The 13,386-nt window shown below is 49.3% G+C and overlaps 1 protein-coding gene across 2 annotated transcripts in view; it reads right to left on the bottom strand.

Moving 5' to 3' along the window:
* Positions 1-8,431: 8,431 nt before the first annotated feature.
* LOC118583598 (nodal modulator 1) overlaps positions 8,432-13,386 on the bottom strand; it is a 63,671-nt gene continuing 58,716 nt past the window's right edge. The window contains exons 28-31 of one of the 2 annotated variants that reach the window (XM_036187030.1): positions 12,800-12,901; positions 11,652-11,771; positions 9,331-9,423; positions 8,432-9,036 (exon numbers count right to left, since the gene is read on the bottom strand). In XM_036187030.1, coding sequence (XP_036042923.1) covers positions 8,905-9,036; positions 9,331-9,423; positions 11,652-11,771; positions 12,800-12,901 — 447 coding nt within the window. In that variant the 3' untranslated portion in view covers positions 8,432-8,904. The remainder of the gene's footprint in view (positions 9,037-9,330; positions 9,424-11,651; positions 11,772-12,799; positions 12,902-13,386) is intronic. The other variant, XM_036187041.1, reaches the window with a different exon arrangement.

Below are 13,386 nucleotides of genomic sequence, written 5' to 3' on the forward strand. Positions count from 1 at the left end.
CCAGCAGATGTGCTGCCCCTCCGCTCCTACACCCAGACAATTAGGAGCTGCACGCCAGATATTTCCTGCCGTAACCTAAAGGATGTGATACTACATAACCCAAGCACCAGGTCTGTCCTGTGGGGTGTTTTCTGCTGTTTTAGATTGTATACCATAGCTGTCAGAGGGAATGAGTTTCCTGAAGATAAAATTGGGATGTCTGACTATCAGAGGAAATGGGTCTGCTGGTGATGTAGATGCGAGCACAGAAACTACTAGAGGACATGGCAATTTCCTCGCAGCTGCAGCTCTCCAATCAGTTCAAAGCAAGCGTCTCTAACCTGAAGTAAGCACCACTACTGAGCTTGTAACTATATAGAGCTAGAATTCCCCCAGACCCCCACCCCTAACCATGTGAAAACCCGCCCCATTGCTACTCAGGGTCTCTCCTGCTCTGCTGCTGCGTCAGATGGACAGAGAGGCCCGAGTTAACTCACAACAATAAAAAGACTCTGCTTTTGCATCAGATTTGCTCTCTAGGTAGTGTTTGGGGGACTCTGGGTACAACAGTATTACCAGAGTCCAATTACTTAACAAAACCAGGCAGGAAAGACCTTGAGAAGCAAGTTAAATAGTCACGGGCCATCTGGTTCAAATGCCTGATACCATCCCATGCTCTTGATAATTCTTTTTTTTTTAAATATTTATTTATTTGTTTGTTTGCTTATTATGTATACAGCATGTATGACTGCAGGCCAGAAGAAGACACCAGATCTCATTACAGATGGGCTGTGAGCCACCATGTGGTTGCTGGGAATTGAACTCAGGACCTCTGGAAGAGCAGTCAGTGCTCTTAACATCTGAGCCATCTCTCCAGCCCGCTCTTGATAATTCTTTAAGGCATCCATCTTAACAGTTTATGATTCCCTGTAGGGAAATCCCACGATCAAACATGACTCTCTGTAACAAATATTTTCATCTAAGCCGTGTGTGTGTGTGTGTGTGTGTGTGTGTGTGTGTGTGAGAGAGAGAGAGAGAGAGAGAGAGAGAGAGAGAGAGAGAGAGAGACTGTTGCCCACGCTAGTATCAATCTCCTAAACCCAGTGCTTAAATGATCCTCCTGCCTCAGGCTCCCCTAATATCTGGGATTGGATTGTGTGGGTCACCAGCTTCTTGCCTCTTGTTAAAATCAAGGTTTTTTTTAAAGGTTTAGTATTTATATTATTCATCCATAGATTTAATAGAGCCTTAAATAAGAAACTTAGATAAAAATATTTAGCTTTCAATTTATGTAGAAGGTACATTAAGCAGTGTAAAAATGTTTCCCATAAATCATCAGACCAGGCTTCCTGTTTTCCTTCTCTCCCACTCTACTCCTTTCTGAATTTGCAAAATAACTGCCCTGTAAGAAGCTGCCAGCACCAACCACAGCAGCCACATCAACCCACTGAGTTAACATTTCGAAGGTGTGACAAGAAAGGGGCATCTCTTTCTTCCCCTAAGCAAAAGGGCTCTCCTGCGCCCAACTTGTCATTTGGGGCCAACTATGCTATGGCTGGCAGGAACTTTTTCTCCTCAGGGGCAGGAGATGCTGGCTTCACATGCCCTGGGAAGGAGCTGTTTTCCTGGGCCTAGCTTTTCTCTGTGGTGCTGGGGGCGCTGAGCATGAGCCCAGGATTGATGGATTCAGATGGGTCCTCGCCAGTGGGCACCCCCTCGCCCACGGATCTCATATGGGTCTGGGTCCTGCACCTGCTCCTGCCACCTACCCAGATGAAAACACAGGTTCCCTCATTGGGGAGGAGCCATGCCTCAGGCTGCAGCAGGAGGCCCTCCTCAGCCCTGCCCACAGTTCACAGGTCCACAGGCACAGCAGGGCAAGCAAGGCCTCTCTCCTGGGACCGTCCAACCTTGCCTGAGTCATGAGCTTGTGCAAGACCTGGCGATCCCAAACTTCCTGTCTTCTTGACCATTTCTCCTGATCCCGCCTCTCAGGAACTTGTCACTGGAGAATGACGTGCCAGCCAGTGTCCTTTCTCTGTAGACTCGTCCCTCTTTCCCTCTCGTTTTACGTCAGACTGTCCTCCCGCTCCACTTCTCTGAGACTGTGCTTCATAAAGTCACCTTTGACTGGACGCTCTTTCTGTCTCCTTTTATTTCCTTTCACACACACACGCACACACACACACACACACACACACACACACACCCTCAAAATAGAATCCTGAAGCATACTGTACTCATTACATTTCTCGTTTTATGACAAAATACCAGACAAGCAACTAAAGGAAGGCTTTAACTCAAGAAAGGCAGGCTCACATTTCAGAGGGGATCCATGAGGGTGGGGGTGAGGGTGGGGGCACAGGAGCAGGAGCATGCAGTGGCTGGTCACATTGCATTCACAGCCGGGAAGAGCAGCCAGACTATAAAACCGCAAGGCCCATCCCCAGCAACCCATTTTCTCCAACCAGGCTCCACCCTCTAAAGGTTCCTCAACCTTCTGAAACAGCGCCACCAGCTGGGGATCCAGAGTTCAAACATGTGAGCCTGTGGCGGAGCACACCACACTGAAGCATACATAGTCTATTACAAGGACTACAGCAATTTAAAATAAATTCTAGGCATGCAGTAAGAAATGTTACCCAATAGAGTTTGTGTGTTATGGTCATACTTTTTGTTTTATGCCAAGAAAAGACCTTAATGAGAAACTACAATGATCGTAAGCCCAGATCTTCATCCATAAAGTTAAAAAATATAATGATCCTCTCCCCCTTAGGAATAAATGGTATATGCAGTGAGCCGTCTCCTCAGAGAATGCCTGGCATCCTTTACTATAATAAAGGCTGGGGCTGAAAAGCGGTATAATTGATAGAATACTTCCCAGGGTACATGAAGCCCTGGGTGAAAACTTTCCATACACTGACATTAAGCCCAGCCACTGACACAGTAATCCAAATCAAACCAAATTAAGAAAAAATTCCAGGTTTAATGAGTATAACACTCCCAGATGATTTTCCAGCTCCCTGAGAGATGAGACCGAAAAACCACGTGTCTGTTCTCTCCAGGGCAGTTTAAATACCCCTGTAGGATTGATCATGAGCATCTCTGGGGGAGGAGTCGTGTTTGACGGGCTTTCTGATGGAGCAAGGCATAGAGAGAGATGGAGGAGGGGGCTGAGGGGGAGCTTCCACCTGAACCCTGGGTTTGCTCTCCAGGCATGCTCTACCCCCAAGTGGTGTGGACTGCCTCCCCAGCTGGTCCCTGATTCCATCTTTCTAAACCAAGAAAACAGAAGTCTCCTAACTCCAAAACAATCTCCGCTGTCCCCAGGCACCATTCCTACCCCCCTAGCTCGCAGCCAGTTCTACTGTCCTCCAGCCAGTTTCTACTCAGCTGCCCTGCTCTGTTTTTACGCCTCTCTCTTCCAGGACTGTGCTCAAGCACCTGTCCCCCACACCCTCCCCCACTTCCCTCTACCCTATTATAAAAGTAACATGCTCACTTCGTACTAGGCTGGGGAGGCAGGCAGCCTATTCTAATAGGTGAGTTCCAGGCTGGTGAGAGGTGCTGTCTCCAAAAGTTAAAGTGAATGTGCCTAAGGAATGACGGGTGAGGTTGTTCTCCGGCCTTTCCGTGCAAACATACATACATACCTGGGAATACACACACACAGGGAAAAAATTCAAATTATGCACTTTGGCTTGTTTTCAATTTGCAGTTTACATGGAACATCATTCTTTCTCATTTCAAGATCTTCCAGAACATTCTTAGAAGTGGCGAGATGATGCAACTGCAGTCTGATTGACCTCTCCCCTAATACTTTTGGATTCTTACTCTATCATAAATAAACCATGTTCCTAGATTTCTGTTTCCCTGGGAGAGTCTTTCTGCTGGGGACATTTCTCCACTCTCCTCTTGTATCTCTGACTCCTTTATGTCAGCTTTTGTCCCACATCATCTTGACAAAGATGTCTGGAGACCAGGTTTATGGGTGCAGGCATACCCACTGCCTCAGATTGCAAGGCCTCCTTACAGGGCAAGGGCTGGGCAGCCCTTTGGGAAAAGACCAGAATTGCTAACCCAGGGACTCCTTAGCTGGGAGGCACATTCAGATGCACACCACCATGTTGGTATTGTGTCTGTGTGCTGGAGATCAGAACGGAATTTTCTCTAAAGTCCTTGGGACCATTTTATTAAAAGATATCAAACTGTTTGACCTTCAGACCCCACAAAATCTGGGTCTGGCTTCTTCAAGGTAGTATGTTCCCTGTGGCATTTTTGGAGAAGCCCTGCTGCTTCCCATTCCTGGGACAGAAGCAGGCTCCCACTGTTGGGAAAAGAGGTCCCTAACCTAGCTAGGAAAGATGCAGGTTAGCTGGATGCTGGAGGGATTGGCTTTGCAGAAATGTCCTGAAACGATTAGTTATGTTCACAGAAAGAGCACCAGTATGCAATGTCTGGGTCCCCAGTTCCTTAGCCTCTTCCTCGGGAGGAGATGAAGGGTGGAGAAGGGAGGGCCCCCGCAGCTGGTGCACAGCATACTTAACTAAGCCACTCTGTCCTGAACTGATTTTTTTTCCTTAGGCAATATTGGAAAAGTATCAAAAACACCCTCCACTTTGTCATGTAATAGCTAAGATAACATTCACTGGCTGTTACAGTCTTGACAGACATCCAGTATTCCAATATTCAAGCCACTTCACAGCATAGTTACAAGGGTTTTGACCTCCCTGTGAGGAGGTTCAGCAATGGTAAAAACCCACACTGGTGGAAGGAAACACTAGAGTATCTGTAGGCCCAATGAGGCTTTTTAAAAAAGAAGACATGAATTTGGGGAGGCAGGAAGTGGGGGTGGCTCTGGGAGAAGCTGGGAGTGCATACAAGCAAAATACATTGTATGAAATTCTCAACTATTTTTAAAAATGGTTTTAAAAGATTTAAGCTTCCATTTTTATTAATTATGTGTGTCTGTGTGTGGGCATGTACATGAGTGCAGGTGCCCTCAGAGGCATCCATCCGACTCCCTCCCTGGCTGAGCAACTAGATATGGTACTTGTACGATGTAGGGAGGTCCTTGTGCTCACAGAGAAGCACTAGGGGAACCAGGAATGTTAAACACACAAGGTTGTCCCTTCAAAGGGAGAGATGTACAACCTGCTTTCCACCCAGAGGGCTGGGAGCAGAGGTGGTGGCCAGGCCACACCAGCTCCCCCAGATGCTTATCTTGAGCCTGCTCTTTTCAATCTATCTATAGGGCTATTCTCCCTCGGACACTTATGAGCATGTTTATCCTGAGCCTCCTTCCTTAATTGACAGGCCATCACCTGTACTCAGTCATGTCCTAAGCGTCACTGAGTTCATTATCACCAGGAACATTTTCCAACTGTACTGTTGCTGTGGAACAATCCTCTTATACACTATGAATATGCATTATATTCACTGACTAATAAAAGCTGCCTGAGCAGTTAACTCTGCAGTTCACACACAATTGAGCCTGTATGATAATGAGTATTCAGAGATGGGTAATGCCTGGGGGGGCGCTCACCAACCTAAGACAGAGCACCTGTGTAGCCTGGACAGGTGTCTCCATGACGAATAAGGTGACCTGCTGACGTCCCACGCAACCTAAGTCAGAAGCTCATTTTTTTAGTAAAAAGGGGGACCTGTAGGGCCCTGGCCCCCGTTTTGGGTAACTGTGGCCTGGCTTGCTGATCTTGACCTTCATATCCTCCCCATGCTAATTCCCTGCGAGATTCCATCCTCCTGAATGCTTTAGGGAAGCTCCTTGTCTGTATATCCTGCATATTGGGTGTTAACAGCTTAGATGCAAGATTGTAAAACATTGGTAGCAAACTTCTGCCCTCTGGGGTTCTCCCATTGTGCTGTAAGCCTGTATTTAAGACCTCCTCCCTCCTTCAATAAATGGCATTCAGCATTCAAAAAAAAGTTAAAAATAAATAAATAAATATATAGAGAAATAGAGAAAGGAAGGAAGGAAGGAAGGAAGAAAGAAGGAAGGAAGGAAGGAAGGAAGGAAGGAAGGAAGGAAGGAAGAAAAGGAAGGAAGGAAGGAAAGGAAGGAAGGAAGGAAGGAAGGAAGGAAGGAAGGAAGGAAGAAAGGAAGAAAGAAAGAAAGAAAGAAAGAAAGAAAGAAAGAAAGCGAGCGAGCTGCCTGGCCAATAGCCAGGCAAAAAGTATAAGTGGGCAATCAAACTGAGGATAAGGGAGAAAGGAGGGTGGAGTCAAAGCCGAGAGGAGACACGGAGAAGCAAGATGAACATGCCATGCTAATAAAAGGTACTGCCACGTGGCAGAGTGTAAAGAAGGAATATGGATCAATTTAAAATGCAGGAGTTACTTAGTAATAAGCCTGAGCTATTGGCTGAGCATTTACAATTAATATAAGCCTCCATGTGGTAATTTGGAAGCTGCTGCTGGGACAGGGAAACTGCCAACGTACTGAGGGCTTTACTATGCCTATTTGGGGTCAGACTCTGGGTTTGAACCAACACTGGCTACTGAGTTGTGTTGAACTGGATTTCCTTCTTGCCTCATCTGGACTAATACTCTGCTGGCTGTAGTGTTTGCACACACACACACACACACACACACACACACACACACACACACACGGTACTGGCACAGAATTTGGGAGTCTCTGGAAGAGCAGTATGCATTCACTGCTGGTCCCTAAAGAGAACTGGAGATACAGATGGCTGTGAACCACCACATGGTGCTGGGAACTGACCAAGACCCTCCAGAGACTTGCTTCCATGGGATTCTAAATCCCATTAAGCTGACAAGATAAACCATCATAGTGATTAAGCCAGCTTTGCCCCCTGAACTTGCCCAACTTTCTCTTGGGCTACTCTGACCTTTAGGGACGCGCCCTTTCCTGCCTTTGGGTGCTCCCTCATGTGACTCTGCTTCCACAGCAAAGCTGATGAACAGTGGAAGGTCCTTGGTCACTTGCAGCTGTTGTAACCCACCTGTCACTGTACCTACCCGCACACATCACCCATTTACTAGACACTGGCACATCAGTGCATTTTTATGTTCCATGTGGCAGTGGTGGCGGAACACAGTGGTCAGGGACTCTTGATCTGAGTTCCAGCTGTAACTGTAGAACAAGCTGATGATAATCAAGGTCCCTGGAGGCTACACACCAGGACCCAGCACAGAACCCAGGGCGCTGGATAGGAGTGCTGAGCTACATCACTGCCCTCTTTTTAAGACAGGGTCTAAGTCCCCTAGGTTGGTGAACTCCCTCTGAAGGCCAAGATGGCTTTGTACTCTCAGTCCTCCTGCCCCAGCCTCATCCATGATTGGGGTCACAACGAGCCCATGTAAAGCCAGGAAGGGATACTGCTTTCCTTCTACTTCATTCACCTTCCTTTCCAAAATTAGGGACTTAGAGTTAGGCACAAGGATGGCCCCTTCCCCCCAAACAGGAAAGAGCAGAAGGAAAACGTGTGGCATGGCTTTAGAAGGGTGCCGGCCAGCTTTCTGAGGTGTCCTTCCTTAACCAGCTAGGGGTGAGGGTTGTTTTCAAGGCATTTTCTCATGTAGCGCGAGCTGGCCTCAAACTCATTTTCTAGAGTTAAGGATGACCCTGAATTTCTGATCCTTCTGCCCCAACCTCCCAAGTACCAGAGTACAGGGTGTGCACCTTTCTGCCCAGCCTTGAGAATGCTAGGCAAGCACTCTACCAACTGAGCTGCATCCCCCAGCCTCCAAGAGCTGAACACAGCTAAGTGTCTCATGACCAGTGTGGGTCAGAACTTGTGAATCGCTCACTATAGACAGAAATGTTTACTCACTGCAGGGGAACTAGTGCTCTGCCCCATCGATCCAACAAACGGAGGAAGTCAGAACAGGACAAGCCCCGCTTTCCAATGGACTGAGAAAGGGGGCTGAACCAACATCAATGGTGACCCATGAGTGACACGGTGAAGCTGCTACATGATGACCACTTTCAGACCTGGACAGAGCCCACTGACATTTAACTGTCTCTCACAAGCTTTTAACCTTTACAGAGTGTCAATAAAAAGCCCATTAAACTTTCAGGGCGGTATCCACTTGGAGTGAGAGTTAGAAGCACTCTGGATGTGGATGATGTCTCATCTGTCCCAGAGGCTCGTGTGGTTCACCATCCCATGCAGCGAGCAAACTCACACAATGGCCTGTGTCAAGTGGCCAGTCAATTTAGACACACAGACAGACAGACAGGCACACACACACCAAGAAGTAAAATAATTTTAGAGCCTAGCAATACAAAGTCTTTCTGGCTCTAGACTATAGAACATACATTCCAGGGGCCACAGTGAGCCTGAGTTCAGCCACAGTTGTGCCCTAACCCCCGTGTCTTCTGTGCAGTCGCTGTGCCTGAGTGGCCACACTCTCTGCATGCACCAGCACTCTGCCAAGCCCCTGAAGATGCACTGAGATGATCTACAACACACGTGAGTGGGTGACTTTATTCATTCCGGCTCTCGACAGATCCTTCTGTGTGGACAGACGCTGCTGCAGCTCCCAGAGGGCCAACTGCAGAGGGGAGTTTGGGAAAAGTCCAGCAGGCGCCTCACCACGCAGACACATGCCAAATTTACTGGACTCTTTTTGCAAACGAATGTGGAAGATTTGAATTAGGTTCTCACGCCACCAGCTCGGCTTAAATACTTCTCTGACAAAAATAATAATAATAAATTATCTTCAACTCAGAAAATAAATTGTGTTCAGCAGGGTGACAGAAGGGTCCAATCGTCGCATTGCACCACAGGGCTACACCGGAGAGGACAGACAGGAAGGACACCAACAGGGGTCACAGGGCCCAGGGCCTGCCTGAAGTGAGGGAGCATGTGCCTTTGTCCCCTGGTGGGTGGCAGCCCTGGCTGTGCCATCACAGGGAACAAGCCTCCTTCCTCCTCACGTGCGTCTGGTCTTCTGTTTCTTGGTCTGTCTCTTCATGTCCTCGGGGCCGCTGCCTTCAGAGGCTGCCTGGCCAAGGGCTCTGACTCCCTGAAGACGACTCGTCAGCTGCAGCAGCAATGGAATGAGCTGGAATGAGAGAGACCGTGAGACCAGGAAGGCTCTGCCCTCACAGGCACCGGCCTCTGCTATGGACACTCCAGGGCCCGCAGAATGCTGTCAGGGAGATTCTACCCCAGGGTGTTACCTCTCCAGGGCAACCCTCCCTAGATGGGCTGGGCCTATGGGTTAGGAATGCTGCCACTGGAGTTAATAACCCCAGAAGGAGACATAGGGCCCCTACAACCTTCACCTTCTTCTTCTCTAACTTCTGAGACACTGGGCACACTGCAGCGGTCTGTCTCCCGACACCTGGCTCCCTACCTTGTCGTGGTTGTAGCCCGCCAACAGCAGCAGCAGTGTCAGGGGCAGGGCAATGTAGGAGCCTTGGGCAATATCCTGCTCAGGCAGCTTCCTCTGCAACAGAGAACCGTGACTCCTTATGATGATGTCAACCACTGTTATCCAGAGCTTCAACCCACTCAGCCACCAGTACACTGGCACCAAAGTTACCCATAATCCCTTGATACCAAAGAAACTAATCAGGGTGTGGGTGGGTGTGAATGTCCTGACTCAGATCTGGAATCCACACACAAGGAGACGCCAGTGACCAAGAACTCTCTCTTACTATCACAAATGAACTCACTCTGGCTGAGGATGACCTTGAACCTCTGACCTTCCTGCCTCTACCTCCTGAGCGCTGAGATTAAAGATGTATACCAACTTGCCTGGTTGCTGTGGGCTGGGTATCCAATGCAGAGCTCTGTATGTACCAGCAGGGCTACATCCCCAGCCCTGCACAGCCTTGACTGACAAGCACTCAAAAGCATGCATGACAGCAGAAAAGCACAGCAGGCTGCATGTCCACACCAGGGGATGAGCTGGGCATACTGTGTGCTGTGGTTAGGAACACTGTCTCCCCAGACTCCTCTGTTGAGACCTATCCCATCTGAGCCAATGTGACACACTGACACAAGGGTCTGGGACACCACTTTTAGGAGACGATGAAGGAATGAGAGAAGAGTCTTCATGAATGGGGTCAGCAGCCTCATAGATCAGGCTGAGAGGAACTGGTTCACCCATCTGTGGTGCGGGAACAGCCACAGTGCATCATTTATGCAGCAGAGGGACTTGGGCTCTCATTATCTGCCAGTGGAGTCTCGAATCCCAGCCTCTAGAACTTCGAGGAGCAGTTGCTGTTTGCAGTTACCTGGTCTAACGTGGAAATTTGAGTACCCTGAAGAGACTGAGAAACACAGTGCCTCCAGACAGTGAGGACCGTGCAACTAGGGAACCGAGTGATCCCTAGGCTTCTCAAAGAAACACATTCTTACTTTTCCCAGAAGCAATGTGTAGTAGAATATTATTTTAAGGTGTGTTACTTTTGTTGAACTCTGTGAAGCTGTGTTACTGTGCCTCTCTAAAATACCTGATGGTCTAATAAAGAGCCGAATGGCCAATAGCAAGGCAGGAGAGAGGATAGGTGGGGCTGGCAGGCAGAGAGAATGTATAGAAGGAGAAATCTGGGAGCAGAAGAAGTAGCCAGAGAAGGAGGTGGACTCTAGGGGCCAGCTACCCAGCCAGCCACACAGAGTCAAGTAAGACATACAGAGTAAGAGAAAGGGGAAAAGCCCAGAGGCAAAAGGTAGAAGGGATAATTTAAGTTAAAAAAAAAAAAAAAAAAAAAAGCTGGCCAGAAACAAACCAAGCTAAGGCCAGGCATTAGTAAGTAAGACAAAGCCTCTGTGTGTGATTTATTTGGGAGCTGGGTGGCGGGCCCCCAAAACAGCAGAAATCACCGCTAACAATGACCAACTCCATAGCTGTAAAGTGAGGCTTTTCTTTTTCTGCACCCGTGTTTTGCATTTATTTAGTGTGAGTGTGTGTGTGTGTGTGTTTGAGTCTATGTCTGCATGTACCACACATGTGTGTGTTCAGAGGATAACCTGTGGGAGTTGGTTCTCCCCTTCCACCACGAGAGTCCCAGGACTGAACTCAGGTCACCTAGTGTGCCGGTGAGTACCCTTACCCGCTGACCTACTCAATGGTACTTCTCTTTTGTAAGGCAGTCTCTGGGGCTCCACTCGCAGGCCCCCGACCTGAGCTTGGGCCTGGAGCCCACCACTGACATCTCAGTTAAGTTCACAGTGACTCCACCACACACAAGCTCCCAAAACCAACCCCAATGATCTCTGAATGTAGAATACACACACCAGCTTTGCTGGCCACAGTGAAGCCGCCTACTATAGGGGAGGCAAAAGGGACCAGGTTCTTCTCCCGTGGGCATCCCTTCCACCTGTCTGCTGTTTTCTCTTGCAGTGTGTACTGGTCTAATTATTCAGGCTGCACTAGATCCACACCTGAGGACTCTACCAACTGTCCTCTGCACTGCCTGTGAAGCTGCGCTGCTCATAGGGGAACAGTGTCCCTCTCCCTCCAATCCCAAGCCAGACCGAGCAATTCTTCCCCCATGACTAGTCTCCCATAACAGGCATCCGTGAGGGAATAGAGGAACGGTGTCCAGGGAGATCCAAGATGGGAAAAATGGCCTGGGGGGGCGGGGGGGTCGAGGAGCCCTGCAGACGGCTCTGCTCACACCCTCCAGCCATGGATTTTGTGTTTTTAAACTCTACCCTCTTACTTACCGTGGGACTGAAAACCAGAGTGATGTGTTTGTGGTAGGCCGCTGCTGTGAAGGATACTCGTGGCAGGACGTAGTCGTACTGGGATCTGGGGAGCGTGGAGTCCAGCAGTACAACATAGCTCTGTTGGTGTAGGACAGACAGCTCAGGCGAAGCAGGGACACATGCAACCGCGTGCAACACTTTACGTCTGTGAGGAAGCCCCAAGTCTCTGCATCTAACCCAACCAAAGTCACTAACTTTCAGGCTGTGGCAGCCGTGGACCTCCAGTGCCTCTGAGCCCGCTTCCTCTAAGACTGTGTGGGCCTCGGTACTTTATGAGCATGCATATTCAACCTGGGTAATTACAGTCCCTCAAGGACCGGCTTCAAGAGACACACAAGTTCTTACAGGTGACTCTGATGAAAGGGGTGTGACGGAGCCGAGGAAGCCGCCGGCAGTGACGTAAAACGAGGTTGAGTGCTCGGGACGCGAGTTGATTGGCTCAGAACCGGCAAGTTCTAGAAAAGTGGCATGTCTACCATGGTCATGGTGAAAACTGAGGCCTGTGCCAAACTCTGGCACCCTGACTGTGACGTGGGGAGACCGGGGTGAGCACTCTATTTCACAGGCAGGGAGAGCAGCAGACAACCTCAAGTTCACGACAGCGGCCACTAGTGTAGACACAAAGGGCACTGTGGAGCAGCCCCGCCTGGGGAGTAAGGAGCTACAGGACAGAGCACCGCACCCAAGGCTCACAGAGGACAGCCTCAAGCTAAAGCCATGGGAAGCAAGTTCTCTGCAAAGCCCACAAGTGACAGTCACTGACAACTGTGAGGTGGAGGACAGACCCCCCAGGCTGAAGCTCAAAAAATGCCAAAGGGGTAGAAAAGAGATACACTGTAACTGCCAAACAGAATGGGATGCTGCTCTGCGGCACAGCACCGAGCTCGCCAGACCTAGCAACAGGAAACCAGAGAGCAAGAGACCTGCCACACAGGAGCGAAAGAAGAGCCATCATGAGACCAAGAAGTGCAAGAGAAAGAGAGACGGGCAGCGGGTCCAAGTGCCAAGATACGTATTACTTTTATAAAGAGAAAAACAGTGACTTGAGACTCGTGCCTGAGGGGCAGACAGCAGTGTTAGCCTGAGCGCCCCGGGCCTGGCAATACCTCGCCGTCTCGGAGCAGCGGTGGGAAGTGGAAGAAGAGCGACTGGCCCAGTGACACCGTCTGGATGGGGTTGTCGAGATTCTCACTTCTGTACAGTTTCACCTGGGGCCGAAAGAAGAGGGCAGTGCTTACGACCCTGAGGTGACATCATTCACATGGGATGGCCTCTCTCAGGCAGGATGGGGAAATGTGGCTGACGTGAGCCATCCCTCCCAACCCCAGGACTCCAGCGTGAGCAATGCAGAGATGGCAAGTTCAGGCGGATCTTAAACAGCCATTAACGCCATCAGGGCAGGGGCAGAGAACAGCTTCCATGTGCCAAGTGTGTAACAAGCACTTTATTTTTGTATTTTTTCTTTTATTTTATAATTTGATTTAATTTTACATATCAGCCATGGATTCCCCTGTCCTTCCCACTCCCCCACTTCCCATCTCCTCCAGGGCCAAGACTCCCCTGGGGATTCATTTAAACCTGGTGGATTCAGTACAGGCAGGTCCAGTCTCCTCCTTCCAGGCTGAGCATGTGTCCCTGTGTAAGCCCAAGGTTCCAAACAGACAGCTCATGCACTAAGGACAGGTCCCGGTCC

The sequence above is a fragment of the Onychomys torridus genome, chromosome 1 (genome assembly GCF_903995425.1).
Source record: "Onychomys torridus chromosome 1, mOncTor1.1, whole genome shotgun sequence".
Lineage (NCBI taxonomy): Eukaryota > Metazoa > Chordata > Mammalia > Rodentia > Cricetidae > Onychomys > Onychomys torridus.